Here is a 13,907-nt window from a genome sequence, read left to right on the forward strand (position 1 = left end):
GTCTGCTGCTGAGGAAGGCGGCCTGTTGATATCCAGGTCATCGGTTAGGTCATCATTCAGAGAGTTTATGTAACTTTATCGACAGAACTGTGGGAAGTCCTGATCTGTAGTTAAAACCCTTAAATAGCAGCGATTTTATTGATCTAAATGGAAAAGGCTTTTATTTTGAAACAAGATATTACTTCCCATTTGATATATATGATGATATTTTGGTAAAAATCTGCTTGCTGTTAATGAAAATGCAACACTTCCTCCAACTATTTTCAAGTTAAAAGGCTTTTACTTTGAAAAGCATGCAGTAAGTGTTGACTTTCTTTCACAGGAGCCACAGCAACTTATTGTTATTCTTTCTGAAAGTTAAATGAGAAGACTTAAGCCCCATTCACACTTCCTTTTCAAGGCGGGAATCATGCGCCGATATTCCGCCTCACCGTCTGTGTGAAAGTTACAGAGGCGGAGAGGGGGGACAGTTTTGTTCCCCCTCTGTGTGAGAAATGTCCCACACTTTAACCCACAAAGGAACATTACAAGACCAAACAAAAGTAATGTGGTAGCAGGTTGTGCCTTCAGCATCTTTTATGAGGAAAGAAAATACTGCATTTATACGTGGAAAAGTGTCTCTCATCTTGTCTGTTCTGGTCTGTTCCGTCTGGATCAAATTCTGATGGTGAGACAAGTCACTTCGCGGTTGGTGTAAAGCTTAAAAATGTATCCACCATTTTACAGACACTTCTTTCACAGTGTAAGCTGTTCCAACTGACCAATAAGGGGTCTGCAGTGTTTTAACGCTACCTTTTAGTATCAGATCAGTGTGCTGGGTACCTCAACAGAAAAGTTACGAAAAACAGGATGTCACGGGATGCTTCTTTCGGTACTATCCACAACTTTTGACAATGGAAACGCAAAAATAACCGTTCCAAAGTTTAACGAACTGAACTGATCTGAACCTGGCTGCTCAGTGCAAACAAGGCTTATGTTAAACTAGCTTGGTCAGGTTGTGGTTAGCCTAGCTTAACATAAAGACAGAAACAGAGGGAAACAGCGAACCTAGTTTTACCCAGACTACAAAAATCCACTTACCAGCACCTCGACACTCATAAATTGACATGTTGTATTTTGTTTGTTTAATCAGTGCAAAAAAACTATACTATTTCTGTGTTTTTGTGTGGTGTATCTAATGTGTCTTCAGCTAGAGCGCAGGTTACCGGATAAGGTTCGATAACACAGGTTGTAGTTTTGGTAAAATTAAAATTTGTTTGGCTGGCACGAGTGCTTGTTGGCAAAGCTAAATTACATATTAATGAATCATTACATTTTTACACAACTAAATAAATGATCACAAGATAAAAAAACCAAAAATTTTAAACATACACACTGGCGCTTGTTTCTCTTTATGTTAGTGACAATAGTCAACATATTTCTCCACACATATGTAGGGCACTTTCTAATCGGGGAGAAGGATAAACCCATGATATATATTATTTAATTTGCAAAGAAAATTTCTCTTAACTCTTTGTGTTTTGGGGATTTTTGTAAGTTGTTAGTAAATAAATTCTCACTTTTAACAATTTTTAACAACATTTTCTTAGAAGAGGAGAAAAGTGCTAGTGTTCATTATAAGTTAAGTCATTATGAAGGTTTTAGTATAAACACAGACAAAACACATAATATATTGTTGGCTTTGTGAAATAAAAACATATTTTTGAAAAACTACTCAAATAAAATACAAATCAGCTGCAATACAATATGTTTTTATGATCAGAAGCAGGATGGAGTGACATTTCATTTTAAATGCTATTGGTTACTTTTTTGTCAACAGTCAAATTACATTATTTTAATTTTATATATTGAACAACAGACTGAAAAAAGATTGCCGATGATGAAGATTGATGAATATATCAGAACACGCTGACTGTGAACGCAGCATTGCGTGCCTGCTGATCACTGTTCGTGGAGTTTATATAACTTTATTGACACTACTGTGTCTGTATTAGAGCTTCAGTGTGTTTGATAATGTAGTTTAATGTTTTCCTGTTTTGTTTAAAGTGCATGTTTTTTCATTTCCTGCCATACTCTTGATTTTATGTTACTGAATTTTTACAGTGTCATAGGTCCACTGTGAGACCGTTTGTCAGTGAGATGATAAAAAAACAAAAAGCCTTGTTACATCATCTCTCCATTAACTTATTGATGTGTGTCGCTATAATTTCATTGCAAAACAAAATGTCTATTTTTGGAAAGAAACTGAAGCTCGACGTTAATTACTCAACAGGTGGAAAACACGGCTGACTGCGTCCTCACAACTGTTTTATAATAATGAAGATATTCCATAAAAGTTAATGGTGATTTTCTTTTTTAATTCCATGAGCTCCATTTAGGCATTTAGTGGTGGAGATCTCATTTGGGGATTAAACTTAAAACTCTTATTTTCAGACAAAAAGACACTTTAACCTGAGATGAATCAGAGCGGAAAATCCTCTGAAATCCCTTCAATCATGTTGAAATGTCAGCAGGCGGTCAGGCTGTGTGTGTGTGTGTGTGTGTGTGTGTGTAGGTGGAGGTAGTGGGGTTGTATAACAGTTGTCTCCTGAAACAATATTTGGAACCTCTTCACAGTTAAATCCAAACATCCATTAAAACATAAAAACACATCAGAGTCTAATCTGATTAGAGCAATGAATCCATTACTGTGTCAGAGGGTAAAGGCATTCAGTTAAATTGCCAGGGTTGTGGGTTCAGTTCCTTGTGGAAGTTAATGGGTAGGGCTTTCTAATAAGCATTTTCCTAAATTCGCCAAGGACACATCATTGGTAAGCATACCATTTACTTGTTTAAGTCTAATATTTTATATTTTACTCTTTTTTCAATTAATCCAATTTAAAGAACAAGACCAACAGCTGCCATTCAGTAAATACGCACTGACATAACAAATCTGCAGCTAAAATAGTCCCCAAAAATGCTCTATTTCCTCCTGTTTAAGTAATGCTTGAGAAATTACAGTGACCAGCTGATTTAGGAAAATACTGAACCTGTTGTGAGTGTTTTTTTGGCGGTACGCAGATGTCCGCACAGAGACTATGCGTACACCATCTGATGACGAAAGGGACGTCACACAGACCTGCGTGCACTGAAAATATAGTTCCAGCTTAACGCAAGGTTAGTTTTAGTGACATTTTTAATGTTTAAAAATGAATAAAATGCGCAGAAGCCGAGGCTGTGGTAAACAAACTGTTTTTAGTTTCCATGCTAGTGTTTCCCACACATAGACACCCAGGTATAGTGACGGCCACCAAAGTATCTCTGGCGGCCCATTTTATAATTTTCTACTTTCATTGTTTTATCCGACACCATCTATGATCAGTTAACTAGTGGACAAACCTTCTGTCTATCGACATTTAGACAAAAAAAAACAGAAAGAGAGAGAGAGAGAGATGTTCTCTGGTATAACATCCCTCATGTGAACGCACTGATTGTTTATAGTGTACACTATGTTTTAAACATTTTTGGCCATTTACACTGCTGTTAAAAAGCCTTTTTCTTTGGTACTACATTTCGCCTATGTGTAGGAATACGGACAATGTACTGTTGAGGGAATGTAGTGCCAAAGGGAAAAGGCTGTTTGAGGGCAATGTGAAGCGCAAAAAATGTTAAAAACATAGCGTACACTTAAAGAGATATATGTATTTTAGGTAGGACTTACTTTAGGTGGCTAAAATACGTCTTGCTGCTGGAACGGTTTCAGCTCTGCTTCCTGACGGTAATCTACTGCAGGTAATACACTGACTAGGGATAAGTACCTTGTACAACCCTGCATCAAAAGATCCGAACTATCCCTATGTAAGTGCACCTGGTTGTTGCGATGTCTTTCGGTACTGTGTTGGTTTGGCTAGTTTCAAAAGGCTACATAATTAACAAACTTCCTCCACATTCTGTAGTTACTGTATTTCTTTTTAAAAATCGTAGTATTTTTGGTAAAGATCGGTAAAAATGCCCTTTGAGTTTTTACTATGTGATAATTTTTTTAATATTTTTAGAACATGAAGTTGGACTAAAATGGTAGCTTCTGATGGATACTCACTGTGATCCTTCGCCTGGCCTGGCCCGGTGCCGACGCTGGCTTTGGGCGTGACGGGCATCATCGCCTGTCGGATGGCCTTCTCCCAACTCTGGCCCACGTCCCGCCCCACGCCGGACGCCGCCATGACAGGGTTGTGGTACAGGCCGTTGTTATCCTCCCCAACGTAGTACACCATGTTGCCCGTGATCACCTCGAAGCAGTGAGGGTTGCTGCCCTGGGGGAGGCTGCTGAAGTCCTGCGCTGGCTCCACCTGGAGGATCTCGGACAGGGGGATCTCCTGGAGTGTGTTCGAATAAAAACAAAGTCAAAGCCTCATTAAAGACCAATTTAATTAAAGAATGTTCCTCTTATTGGACGTACCACCGCTTTCAAATCAGAAACCCAGACCTCTCTCTTCAAATTCTGATAAATTCTATTTCTTAAAACCATTTTTAAATAATTTCAGTCAACAAAAAGCATCTAAACGGTTTTGAAATGTTCCTCAGTTGGTTTTTACTCCCAGCTCACTCCATCCTAACACCTCTCCTCTCTCTGCTAAACTGTGAGACGCTCTTTGGGTCTCAGTGTTTGAAACTTCCCTTCCTTCCTTCTCTGGCACAGTTCACCCCCCTCCTCCCCTAAAAACCACCCCACCCCTCCTAACAACCTAAACCCTGCCAGATCAAACACATAAAGGGAGAACGATCGGCCCAGTGGTGTCTTCATGCCCCTCAGTGTCAGCTGAATGTTTTGTGTTTTGCCAAGTCCTTCCCTCCCCTCCTCACCACTAACCACAGACTGCGTTCAGTGTCCATTCATCCTGCCGCTCTGATTAAAAGGCAGGACGTGCCTCGGCCGCTCTGGGCACGAGGCAGCGTGGCGATGAGCCAGAGAGACGGCAGGGAACCAACCCGAGGTTCCCAAAAACCACCACAAATCTCCCCCTCTGCCTCGCTGTCCTCCCTCATCCCGCTCTTGCCTACTCTTCAAAGGAAGGTCTCTGCAGCTCTTTGTGGTAAAGGGCAACAGGTCGCTGGCAGACACGAGATGAAAGGAGGTCGAGCAGAAGAGAGGGAGATGATAGAGAATGAAAGAGCTGTGGCTGCACTGACTTGGATTCATGTCTGATCATTTGATATATCAAGGAAACAAATTTCTCCTTAGTGGATATTCAAAATTGGGACAAAAAAAGCTGGAAAAGTCAGAGGAGAGGCCTTTTAAGTTCAAACTTTAACCTTCTGCTTCACAAAATTTAGGTTTCTGAACGGTTGGCAGGTAACCACTAAAACTGTAAAGCTCAAAGATTATTTTCTTTCCCATCCGTATTCTGTGAAGATCCCGTAAGCTGATTTTAACATCATTTTATCATAACAAGGCACCTCATCGGGCATTGTGTTGTATGTAAGACATGACAAGGACAAACCATGAATGAAAAAATGAGAAGAGTGTCCTGATTGTTTGTTTTCATGTCACTGTCAATTAATTTAATTTTGTGCCTCAAAGTTTATTCTTGACTCTGAAAACAGTAACTGACAAAACAATCTCACTACAAAACCCATTTAGTGTCTTCAAATGCTCATATTCTAACATCTACGAGAAGAAGGAAGATTGTGCAATACAATAAAAAAAAATCTCCAGAACAGCTACTAAATGGATCTTGCTGTGGAATTGTTTTGTCAAGTCAATGGTATAGAAATCTTTTTTTTTTCTTATTTCAATGTCACAGACATCAATATTTCTCTTGTGTTAGCGTCACTGTGCCATGCTCAGTCTGAAGAAAAATGTTTTTTGTCACCACATTTATTATATTTTTCTTTTCTACATATTCTTTTTGGAAGGTTACAACTTACTGTAAACACTCAGACCTGATAAGAATAATCACACTGAATACGCTGGATATAATTATACCTCAATGTGTGTTACTGTCTCATGAATGTTACTGTATGAACCCGACTCCCCACAGTCGTCTCTTCGTGTTGCTGCTTTGTTTGGCCGAGCAGCTGAAACCAGATCTGAGCTCAGCGGCTCTCCTACCTTGTAAAACTTGGCTCCGCTTTCATTTTGAAACAGAGTCAGACTCTTGCTGTCCAGCCTCCAGTAATGTCTCTTCCTCTGCAAACACAAAAGAAGTTCATCAGGATAAAAACTTTCTAGATTCAAAAGCATTTTATTTTTACATATGTACATAGCCACAGGGTTAGACAGAGCTCTTCTTTCACAATTTGATATTTGTACTTTATTTTATACTACTTCACTACATTTCAGATACAAATATTTCCAATATGTGACAGATATAGTGACAAGTTAAGATTTTACATCGAAACATACAGTATTATCTGATCAGTTTATAAAATATGATGCATTGTTTTGGAATAAAATATGTTGACGTATTCGGGCTATTGTAGATTTGAATAATAAAAAAATTTAAAAAATCAAGAATTTCCAAAATGATTAAACAAACTATGGAATGTATGAATTTTTGGTATAAATTAAAAGTTTTTTTTGTTTTTTTTAAAACAGCAAACAGTATATAGTAGTAGTTAAAAGTAGCTCTACTTCATTCAGCCTCAACATTAAATTATCAATAGATTAATAAAAGAAGCCATTCTGCAAAGTGAGAACTTTGAAAACTTTGAAGTTAAATGAAATCAAACTCCATTTTTGATACTATTCATGATCTTCATCAATGTATTTACATTAATTGAATAGTTTTGTATAGTTGTTTTAAACGTTAGTGGCGGAGTCTGCCATTCTCGCCCCAGATTCAAAGTGCCTACACAAGAACAAGGGACTCACCAGATTGTCCCGGCTTGTGTAGTGGACCATCCAGCCCTCTTTAACCACTGTGGAGCTTTTCCTCTTGGTGTGTTTGATGGACTGAACCACACGCATCAGAGGGATGTTACTGCTGGTGGACGGGCTGCATGTCAACAAATAAACACAGACACAGATGTTTAGGAAATTCAACAATGTGCATTCAATATTTACTTTAATAAGCTAACATTAGCCACCATAAGCTACTGGTCATAACAGAGCAAGTAAATCTGTAGTAGTAAAATTTGTTTGTATTGAACTGAGCAAGGTTGGGTTTTATTGTACTAAACTTTTCATCTGTAATAGGACAATTTCTTCTGTCAAATGTTACACAATGTCAATTTAAATTTAAAGCTTGATTAAAAGCTATACAGCCAATTAAACGACTTCAAATTAAAATCGCTTTTACATGTTTTGGTGAAGAAAATCTAATATTTAACTGTTCTATCGAATATAAGTTTGAAAGTTTATAAAAAAAAGCCTAGTGTGAGATTTAAGGGGTGACTGGCATTGGTTTCCACTAAAAGTTTATACCATAATAAAATAAACTAACAGGCACATAATGTGCACTACTCAGTCAAGGCGGCCTGAGGATCATGGGAAATCCAGAGGTTCAGTTCACCTGATGGCTCTGATCGTCTCGTCGTCCTTCTCGCTGTCCGTGCAGGGACCCTCGATGAAGAAGAGCTTGTCATCAGGCGTGGACAGCTCGTCCTGCTCGTCCATGCTGTGACCACCGTCACTGTTGACGTCACAGTTGTCCACCTCCATCGTCGCCTCGGAGTCTGGACTGGGACTGACTGGTTCTGCAGAGACACAATGTAAAGAGTCTGAGTACAACACTTAAAACTAACCTTTCAGTGTGTTGTTTTTATTTTAAATGATGTGAAATGTCTTTGAGTAACATGAAAAGGGCTATATAAATAAAATGGATCATTATTATGGAACACACTTTCAGAGATTTTTCTCAACATTTTCATTAAGCTGTTGTTTCTCTAATGGCCACTAGGTGTCAGCTACATAATACAAAATATAGACAGCATTGAAGTGAACAGGAAAACCCCCAAATTCTTGCTCCAGGTTTGTTTTACAACAAAAGGAGCGAGAAAGGAAAATACAAATAAAACAATAGTAAAGAAAATATATGAAGCCATAAGGCAACACACATTTTTTTTTGCAAGTTTGGTTTTAAGGAGCTAATGCCACTGTAAAATATCAAAGCTTGAATAAAAATTATACATATATAGAATCAAAAAGACCAGTGTGGAGTATGATATTAACTTTTGTTTTTTCACAAATATATGTTACAATGAGAATACCATGGGGACAGGTGTGTTGTGTGTGCAAAGTAATTGTTAAACCAAGTTGAACAAACTTACCTCCATTAAAGTCGACCTCCCCGAGGCAGTCTCGAGGTACTTTGGCTGCACATCTTTTATGGCAGTTAAATTTACAATCTGCAGTAGAAGAGAAACACAGAATTAAAAAACAATATAATCAAACATTAATTTATTTGCAGAAAAATTACCCTGATGACTTATTTTGTCAATCTTCCTCATCTCGTGTCCAGAGTGTCAAGCTAATAGGGTTGGGCAGTTGGACAAAATATATCAGCCATTGAGTCCATCACCAGTGATTTTTTAGGCATTTGTGTTGTTTTTTATTTTGCTAGTTTTAATGTTCTACCTCCAGAATGAGCAAGAGCTGCCGCTAAGTGACACCTGCGTGAATTTACAGGAACCTTTGACACACTGCCCACTCCCCCTCCAAGCTAATGAATTCATAAAAATTGTAATAAATTTGTTTAAATTAAATAATTTTGCTGATAAGCTGACTTGTTTGTTGTCACCTTTGCACTGCATCCCCTGGCGGAAGAGGCCTTTCAGCAGTCGTTTGCAGTACTGGCAGATGGTGGGACGGGTGTAGGTATGGACAGAGAAGGTGTGAGGGACTTTGACCCGACCCAGGACCATTTTCTCCATCCAGATGGGACGACCGCTCAGCAGAGAGTTACGCTTTCCAGCACCCAGGAGGGGACGCTGCTTCGACCAGGAGGGAGGGTAAGGAAGAATGAGTTTGTTTGTTTGATTCGTGTTCAGAAGTTAAGATGGCAAACAAACTCTCCAAAGATTACAGTACAGCTGTTGTTAATTTCTGAATTACATTTTAAGACTTTTTAATTAAATTCAGGTTTTTAAAGACAATACATTTTTTTTCTCCCCCTTTCCTCTAAAGTGACTGAAGGGAAACAAAGTGAACAATCAGGGTTCAGGTGGTTCAGCTGAGACATCAGATCTGCAGAGCTGTTCCCTCGTCGTGAAAGCAGAACACCAATGAAATCTTTTCTATCCACTAGAACAATGGCTGTCCTTGTACAACATGCTGCTAACAAGACCGCCGGCCTGGCAAGAGCAGGAAGCATGTGACACAATGGGCCTGAATTAGTACAGAACAGTTTGATAATCCTCCTTCTCACATCATCAGTCTGATTGATCATGTTTGGATAAACCGTGTGACGTCGAATCCAGATGATGAAGTCCAGATGATCGATGAAGAGATTCTGACAGGATAGATGTGATAATATGTTTGTGTTATAGCTCATAATCATGAATCAACTAAACCCGGGGAAGCCTACCAGAGTGCACATGTTGTTTTTGTTTAAATACATGAAATGTAACGTTAGTTCCTCTGATGATGTTTAATTAGATTTTTTTTTTAAACCATTTTTTGGTGTAAAACAAGCTGAACGCTTTTTTGAACAGCCAAAGTTTTGTTGTTTGCACATTTCTAAATCTGTAAAAAAAAAGAAAAAAAAAAAAGAAAAATATATTGAACACAAAACTAAGAGGGTTAAACATGAGAAGATATTTTATGCCATCTGGGCCGTGTAATCTGTGTTTTCTTTAGAGCCTGATCAATATATCGGTTGGCCAATTATAATATCTTGCTTCTGTTAAATATCTTTGTCACAATTGTTTGACAATGCAAAAAAATTTGTATATCCGACTATTTTGGTATTAGAATTGTTTACTTAATATCGCTATCGGCCCTAAAAACGAGTATCAGTTGGGCTCTTGTTTTTGTCCTTTAGTTGAAAATAGTTTGAGATTTCCTAATGCAAGTTTTGAGTGGTAGAACATTTTGTGAAAAAGACAACAAACATGAACATGTCAAACCTAAACTATCACTGTGTTACAATGCACAGTAACCAGATTACAGTACATATTTTTACGTTACCTGATTTCCTAAATGTCATGTACACCAGAAACCTGGTTCCACAGATTTCTTGGCCGGTTATATGGGACAAAACAAGCCATTATTGGAGATAAGGCTATTATAAAGATACTTCTGCATGATTGCCATTATTCCACTAGCACTTTAGTCTGCTGATTTGTTTTTTCAATCACCAGTTTTACTGCACTGTGTGGAGCCCAGCCACGGCAGTGATGGACCTGCTCCGGTGTAGGGCCAAGCCGTGACATCTCTCGACTGCAGCCCTAACCCTTAACAAGCACCCGTCTCCCCCTAAAATTGATACTGAACTCATGTCTGTGCATGAAACCTGAGAGAAAGACATTTTTAAAAGTCTGTGTGTTCTGCTCTTAGTACTTTTGGAGCCTCTAACTGAATCTCTTTAGTTTCTTTCAGCTGTTTCAGGAGTCATGTTTACTGTTTAGTTACTGCTAGTGAAAACACGTTTCCTGTAATGCTGCTTCATAATAAAAGCTTTTAAATTACTAAATAACGAGGGGCTTTTATAGTGAAGAAGTTATAGTAAATTAAACATGTTTGTAACTGAATTAGTGGCGCCACTTTGTTAGCGGTGACTCTTCGATTATACTGCAGGGATCTGAACAAGTGCTGCCATGCCGAGTCAAACCGATTAGAGCCAGGCCGGCAGATGCAATGGAAAAACGGCACATTACTTCAGTGAGAGGCTAGGATCCCAGCGTTACATACATCTTTACTTATATGTTTTCAAGACAGAATATTGTTTGGATGTAATGAGTACTTACGACAGTGGTGTTGCACTCAGAAACTGTGGGGGGCGAGTATTAAAGTAACACTACATAATGTTACTTTAATATCGGATGAAGCATTCAATGACAGCTCTCTATACTTAACAGTTCTCCAGAAAATGATTGTAAGGACACATGTGGGAACAAATATCCTGTTACAATAAGAAGACGTGTGTGTGTGACTCATCTGCATGTGTTGTCTTTTGTCTGGGTTTCCTCTCAGTGCTCTGGTTTCCTCTCACAGTCCAAACATGTGCAAGTCGGCTGAACTGGAAACTCTAAATTGCCTGTAGGTGTTTATATGTGTGTCAGATTGTACACTGTCCCTAACACTGTGCATGCTGGGGTTTGGCTGGATAGGCAACCCTAAACTGGTTCACCAGAATATTTTACTGTGTGTGTGTGTGTGTGTGTGTGTGTGTGTGTGTGTGTGTGTGTGTATGTGTATGTGTATGTGTATATATATATCTATATCTATCTATATATATATATATATATATATATATATATATTCTATACTTGTTGTTGTTGTTGCTTTGGCCATGTAAGCATCTGTTTTCAATGGCAATAAAGGCTTGTTGAATTTAGTTAATTATAACAACTCTTTTTGAGGTTTCAGGGGAAACATTTTCATCAAATCCATGACATTAACTGATCCCAAATTCACACCACACACACACACATCTGTTCACTTCCAACTGACTCCGATGCCCTTTAACGTGTAAAGATCCTTCAAATTAATTATTAGTAAGTTCCTACTGGCTGTTGTTCAGAAGTTTTTGTAGAAAATCAGGCACATGATGATGAGCTGTAAGTGAAGTGAAAGTAAGTTTAAAGGTTTGATTTATTTTTGACAGATTGTGAACAATGACGTGATGAAAAAACACTTTCCACGCTTGCAGATGTACGTTGTGCAACCAGCAAGCCATTTCCAGTAGTTTCTCTCTCTCTTTCTGTCACACACACAGACACGCACACACACACTCGCAATCTCTCTCTCGCTCTCTCCGATGCCTGGAGGCAAACCACTGGATTTTCCATCCCGTTCAAACCAGCGAACAAAATGAGTCACAGTCAGAGCTTCACACTAACTGGAACAAAGTTTTATCAGCTCCATCATCACACTAGCCCCTTTTAGTTAGAAAATGCGCCACATTTGCAGCCAGGTAAAGGCTGCAATCTGCCGTCTTGTCTATGTGAAACGGAGGTGTAATATTCCTCCTTTTCAAAAAAGCCGCCACTGGGGTAGGCGTAAACATGTGACGTGACGTGAAGCACGAAGTTGGGCGTGAACAGTGACGTACAACAGTCCCTGTGATCTGGTCATTGACGATTCTCTCGGCTGTGATGGTTAGCATCTCCTGGATCTCAGCGGCTTTCCAGTTGCTCATCTTGACGTCCGCGGATGAAGTGATGAACTGACTGCTGTGATCAGCTGTTTCCTGCTTTTAAAACTCCCGGCTCTGGGTCACACAACAGTGCACGTCATCGACACCTCCGCCCATGTCACGCAATTGCCGGCACATCGACGTCTTGGATTTACATAGCAATGGAGGTGGCAAAAAGTGTACCCTCCGAGGCGTCATATTGGCGGACCAAAACAGACCCCCAATACACCGCGGTCTGTCTAAATTCGCGGACCTAGCCGCAAAAGGACAGCCAAATTGGCGGGTTGCTGTCCAGTATAAAAACGGCTACTGTACACACACACACACACACACACACACACACACACACACACACACACACACACACACTGCACCATCGGACACTGAGTGCAATTCTCATTCATTCTTTCAAACGAAAATCAAATCAGCTGCTGTTAAAATATTCCAGTAACAATACAGTAACTTCATGGTCATTTCATCATCTTTTTAAAGGGTCAGTTCACCCACATCACAAAAATACACCCACTCCATGATCCATGAGTTTATCAGAGTGTTTCATTATCAAATCCATTCCACTTGCTTGTTGATAAAATGTCCAAATCAACCATGTTTTCACTGCTACCTCGCACACAGGCAGACTGACATATAGCATGCACACACACAAATGAGAGCACCACTAACGTTAACTAGTCAATGATGTCTGAATGCCAGACAAGGTGGGGTCACTCACAGTCACCACAATAAGCCTTGATTAAAGAGAGTAAACTAGGTAAGAAGAAGGGAAACATGACAGGAAAGAGGAAACAAAGATGACAAATCAGACTAAAAGAGAGGAAGAGAAAAAAATCTTTCTCTGTAGCACAAGAAGTTGGTTAACTGATGTGAAAGACTTTAGGTGATGGTGGTGAACGTACCTCCTCCTGCGGTGTTGGGGTGAACTCAGTTGAAGGTGGACGAGCTACAGACATGACGGAGCCCGGCAGAGAGACGTTGGACAGCCGTCTCTTCCTGACCCCACTGCAATTGTTGGGAATCTTGAACGCACACCGTTTGTGATAGTTCAGTCCACATCCTGTAAAGAGGAAAATTATTTTAACCATCATGTCATTTCATTTGATTCTCCAGCTGTTAGGCTTTTGGTTTGTGGTGTTGTCTCCTGATATGATCAACCAGTCCTTCTGTCTCAGCAGTTGCTCCGTCAAGCTCAAGCTGTGCAGCCAAACTTTGTTCAAACTCACAAAACTATAGTTTCAAATCTTTTATGCTAAAGTAGGCAATACTAACATGCTGATGTTTAGCAGGTATAACGTTTACCATGTTCACCATCTTAGTTTAGCCTGTTAGCTTGCTAACATACTGCAGCCTGCATCAACGCACAGAGCTCTTTGCAACCACAGACACCACAGCAAGTAACACTTCAATTTACCATCAGACAAACGACAGATTAATGAAACTAGTGTTATCATCACATCTAGAGCAATAAATGTTTATGAAACTGGTTAGCAAAACCTGCTATCTTAAAAGGTCCAGTGTCTAGGATTTAGTAGCATGTAGCAGTGAAGTTGCACATGCAATCGACTGAACACCCCTCATCTCACACTAAAAATGTCAAAAACACAAAAGGCCCTG

General features: G+C 39.4%; 1 protein-coding gene across 1 annotated transcript in view; it reads right to left on the reverse strand.

Annotated features, from left to right (window-relative positions):
• The window catches only part of LOC141018019 (serine/threonine-protein kinase D3-like), a 43,108-nt gene that overhangs the window by 5,266 nt on the left and 23,935 nt on the right, over positions 1-13,907 (reverse strand). The window contains exons 5-11 of the mRNA XM_073492865.1: positions 13,193-13,350; positions 8,721-8,910; positions 8,251-8,328; positions 7,494-7,677; positions 6,854-6,977; positions 6,092-6,169; positions 4,079-4,355 (exon numbers count right to left, since the gene is read on the reverse strand). Of these exons, the coding sequence (XP_073348966.1) occupies positions 4,079-4,355; positions 6,092-6,169; positions 6,854-6,977; positions 7,494-7,677; positions 8,251-8,328; positions 8,721-8,910; positions 13,193-13,350 (1,089 nt within the window). The remainder of the gene's footprint in view (positions 1-4,078; positions 4,356-6,091; positions 6,170-6,853; positions 6,978-7,493; positions 7,678-8,250; positions 8,329-8,720; positions 8,911-13,192; positions 13,351-13,907) is intronic.

The sequence above is a fragment of the Pagrus major genome, chromosome 22 (assembly GCF_040436345.1).
Source record: "Pagrus major chromosome 22, Pma_NU_1.0".
In the NCBI taxonomy this organism is placed as follows: Eukaryota; Metazoa; Chordata; class Actinopteri; order Spariformes; family Sparidae; genus Pagrus; species Pagrus major.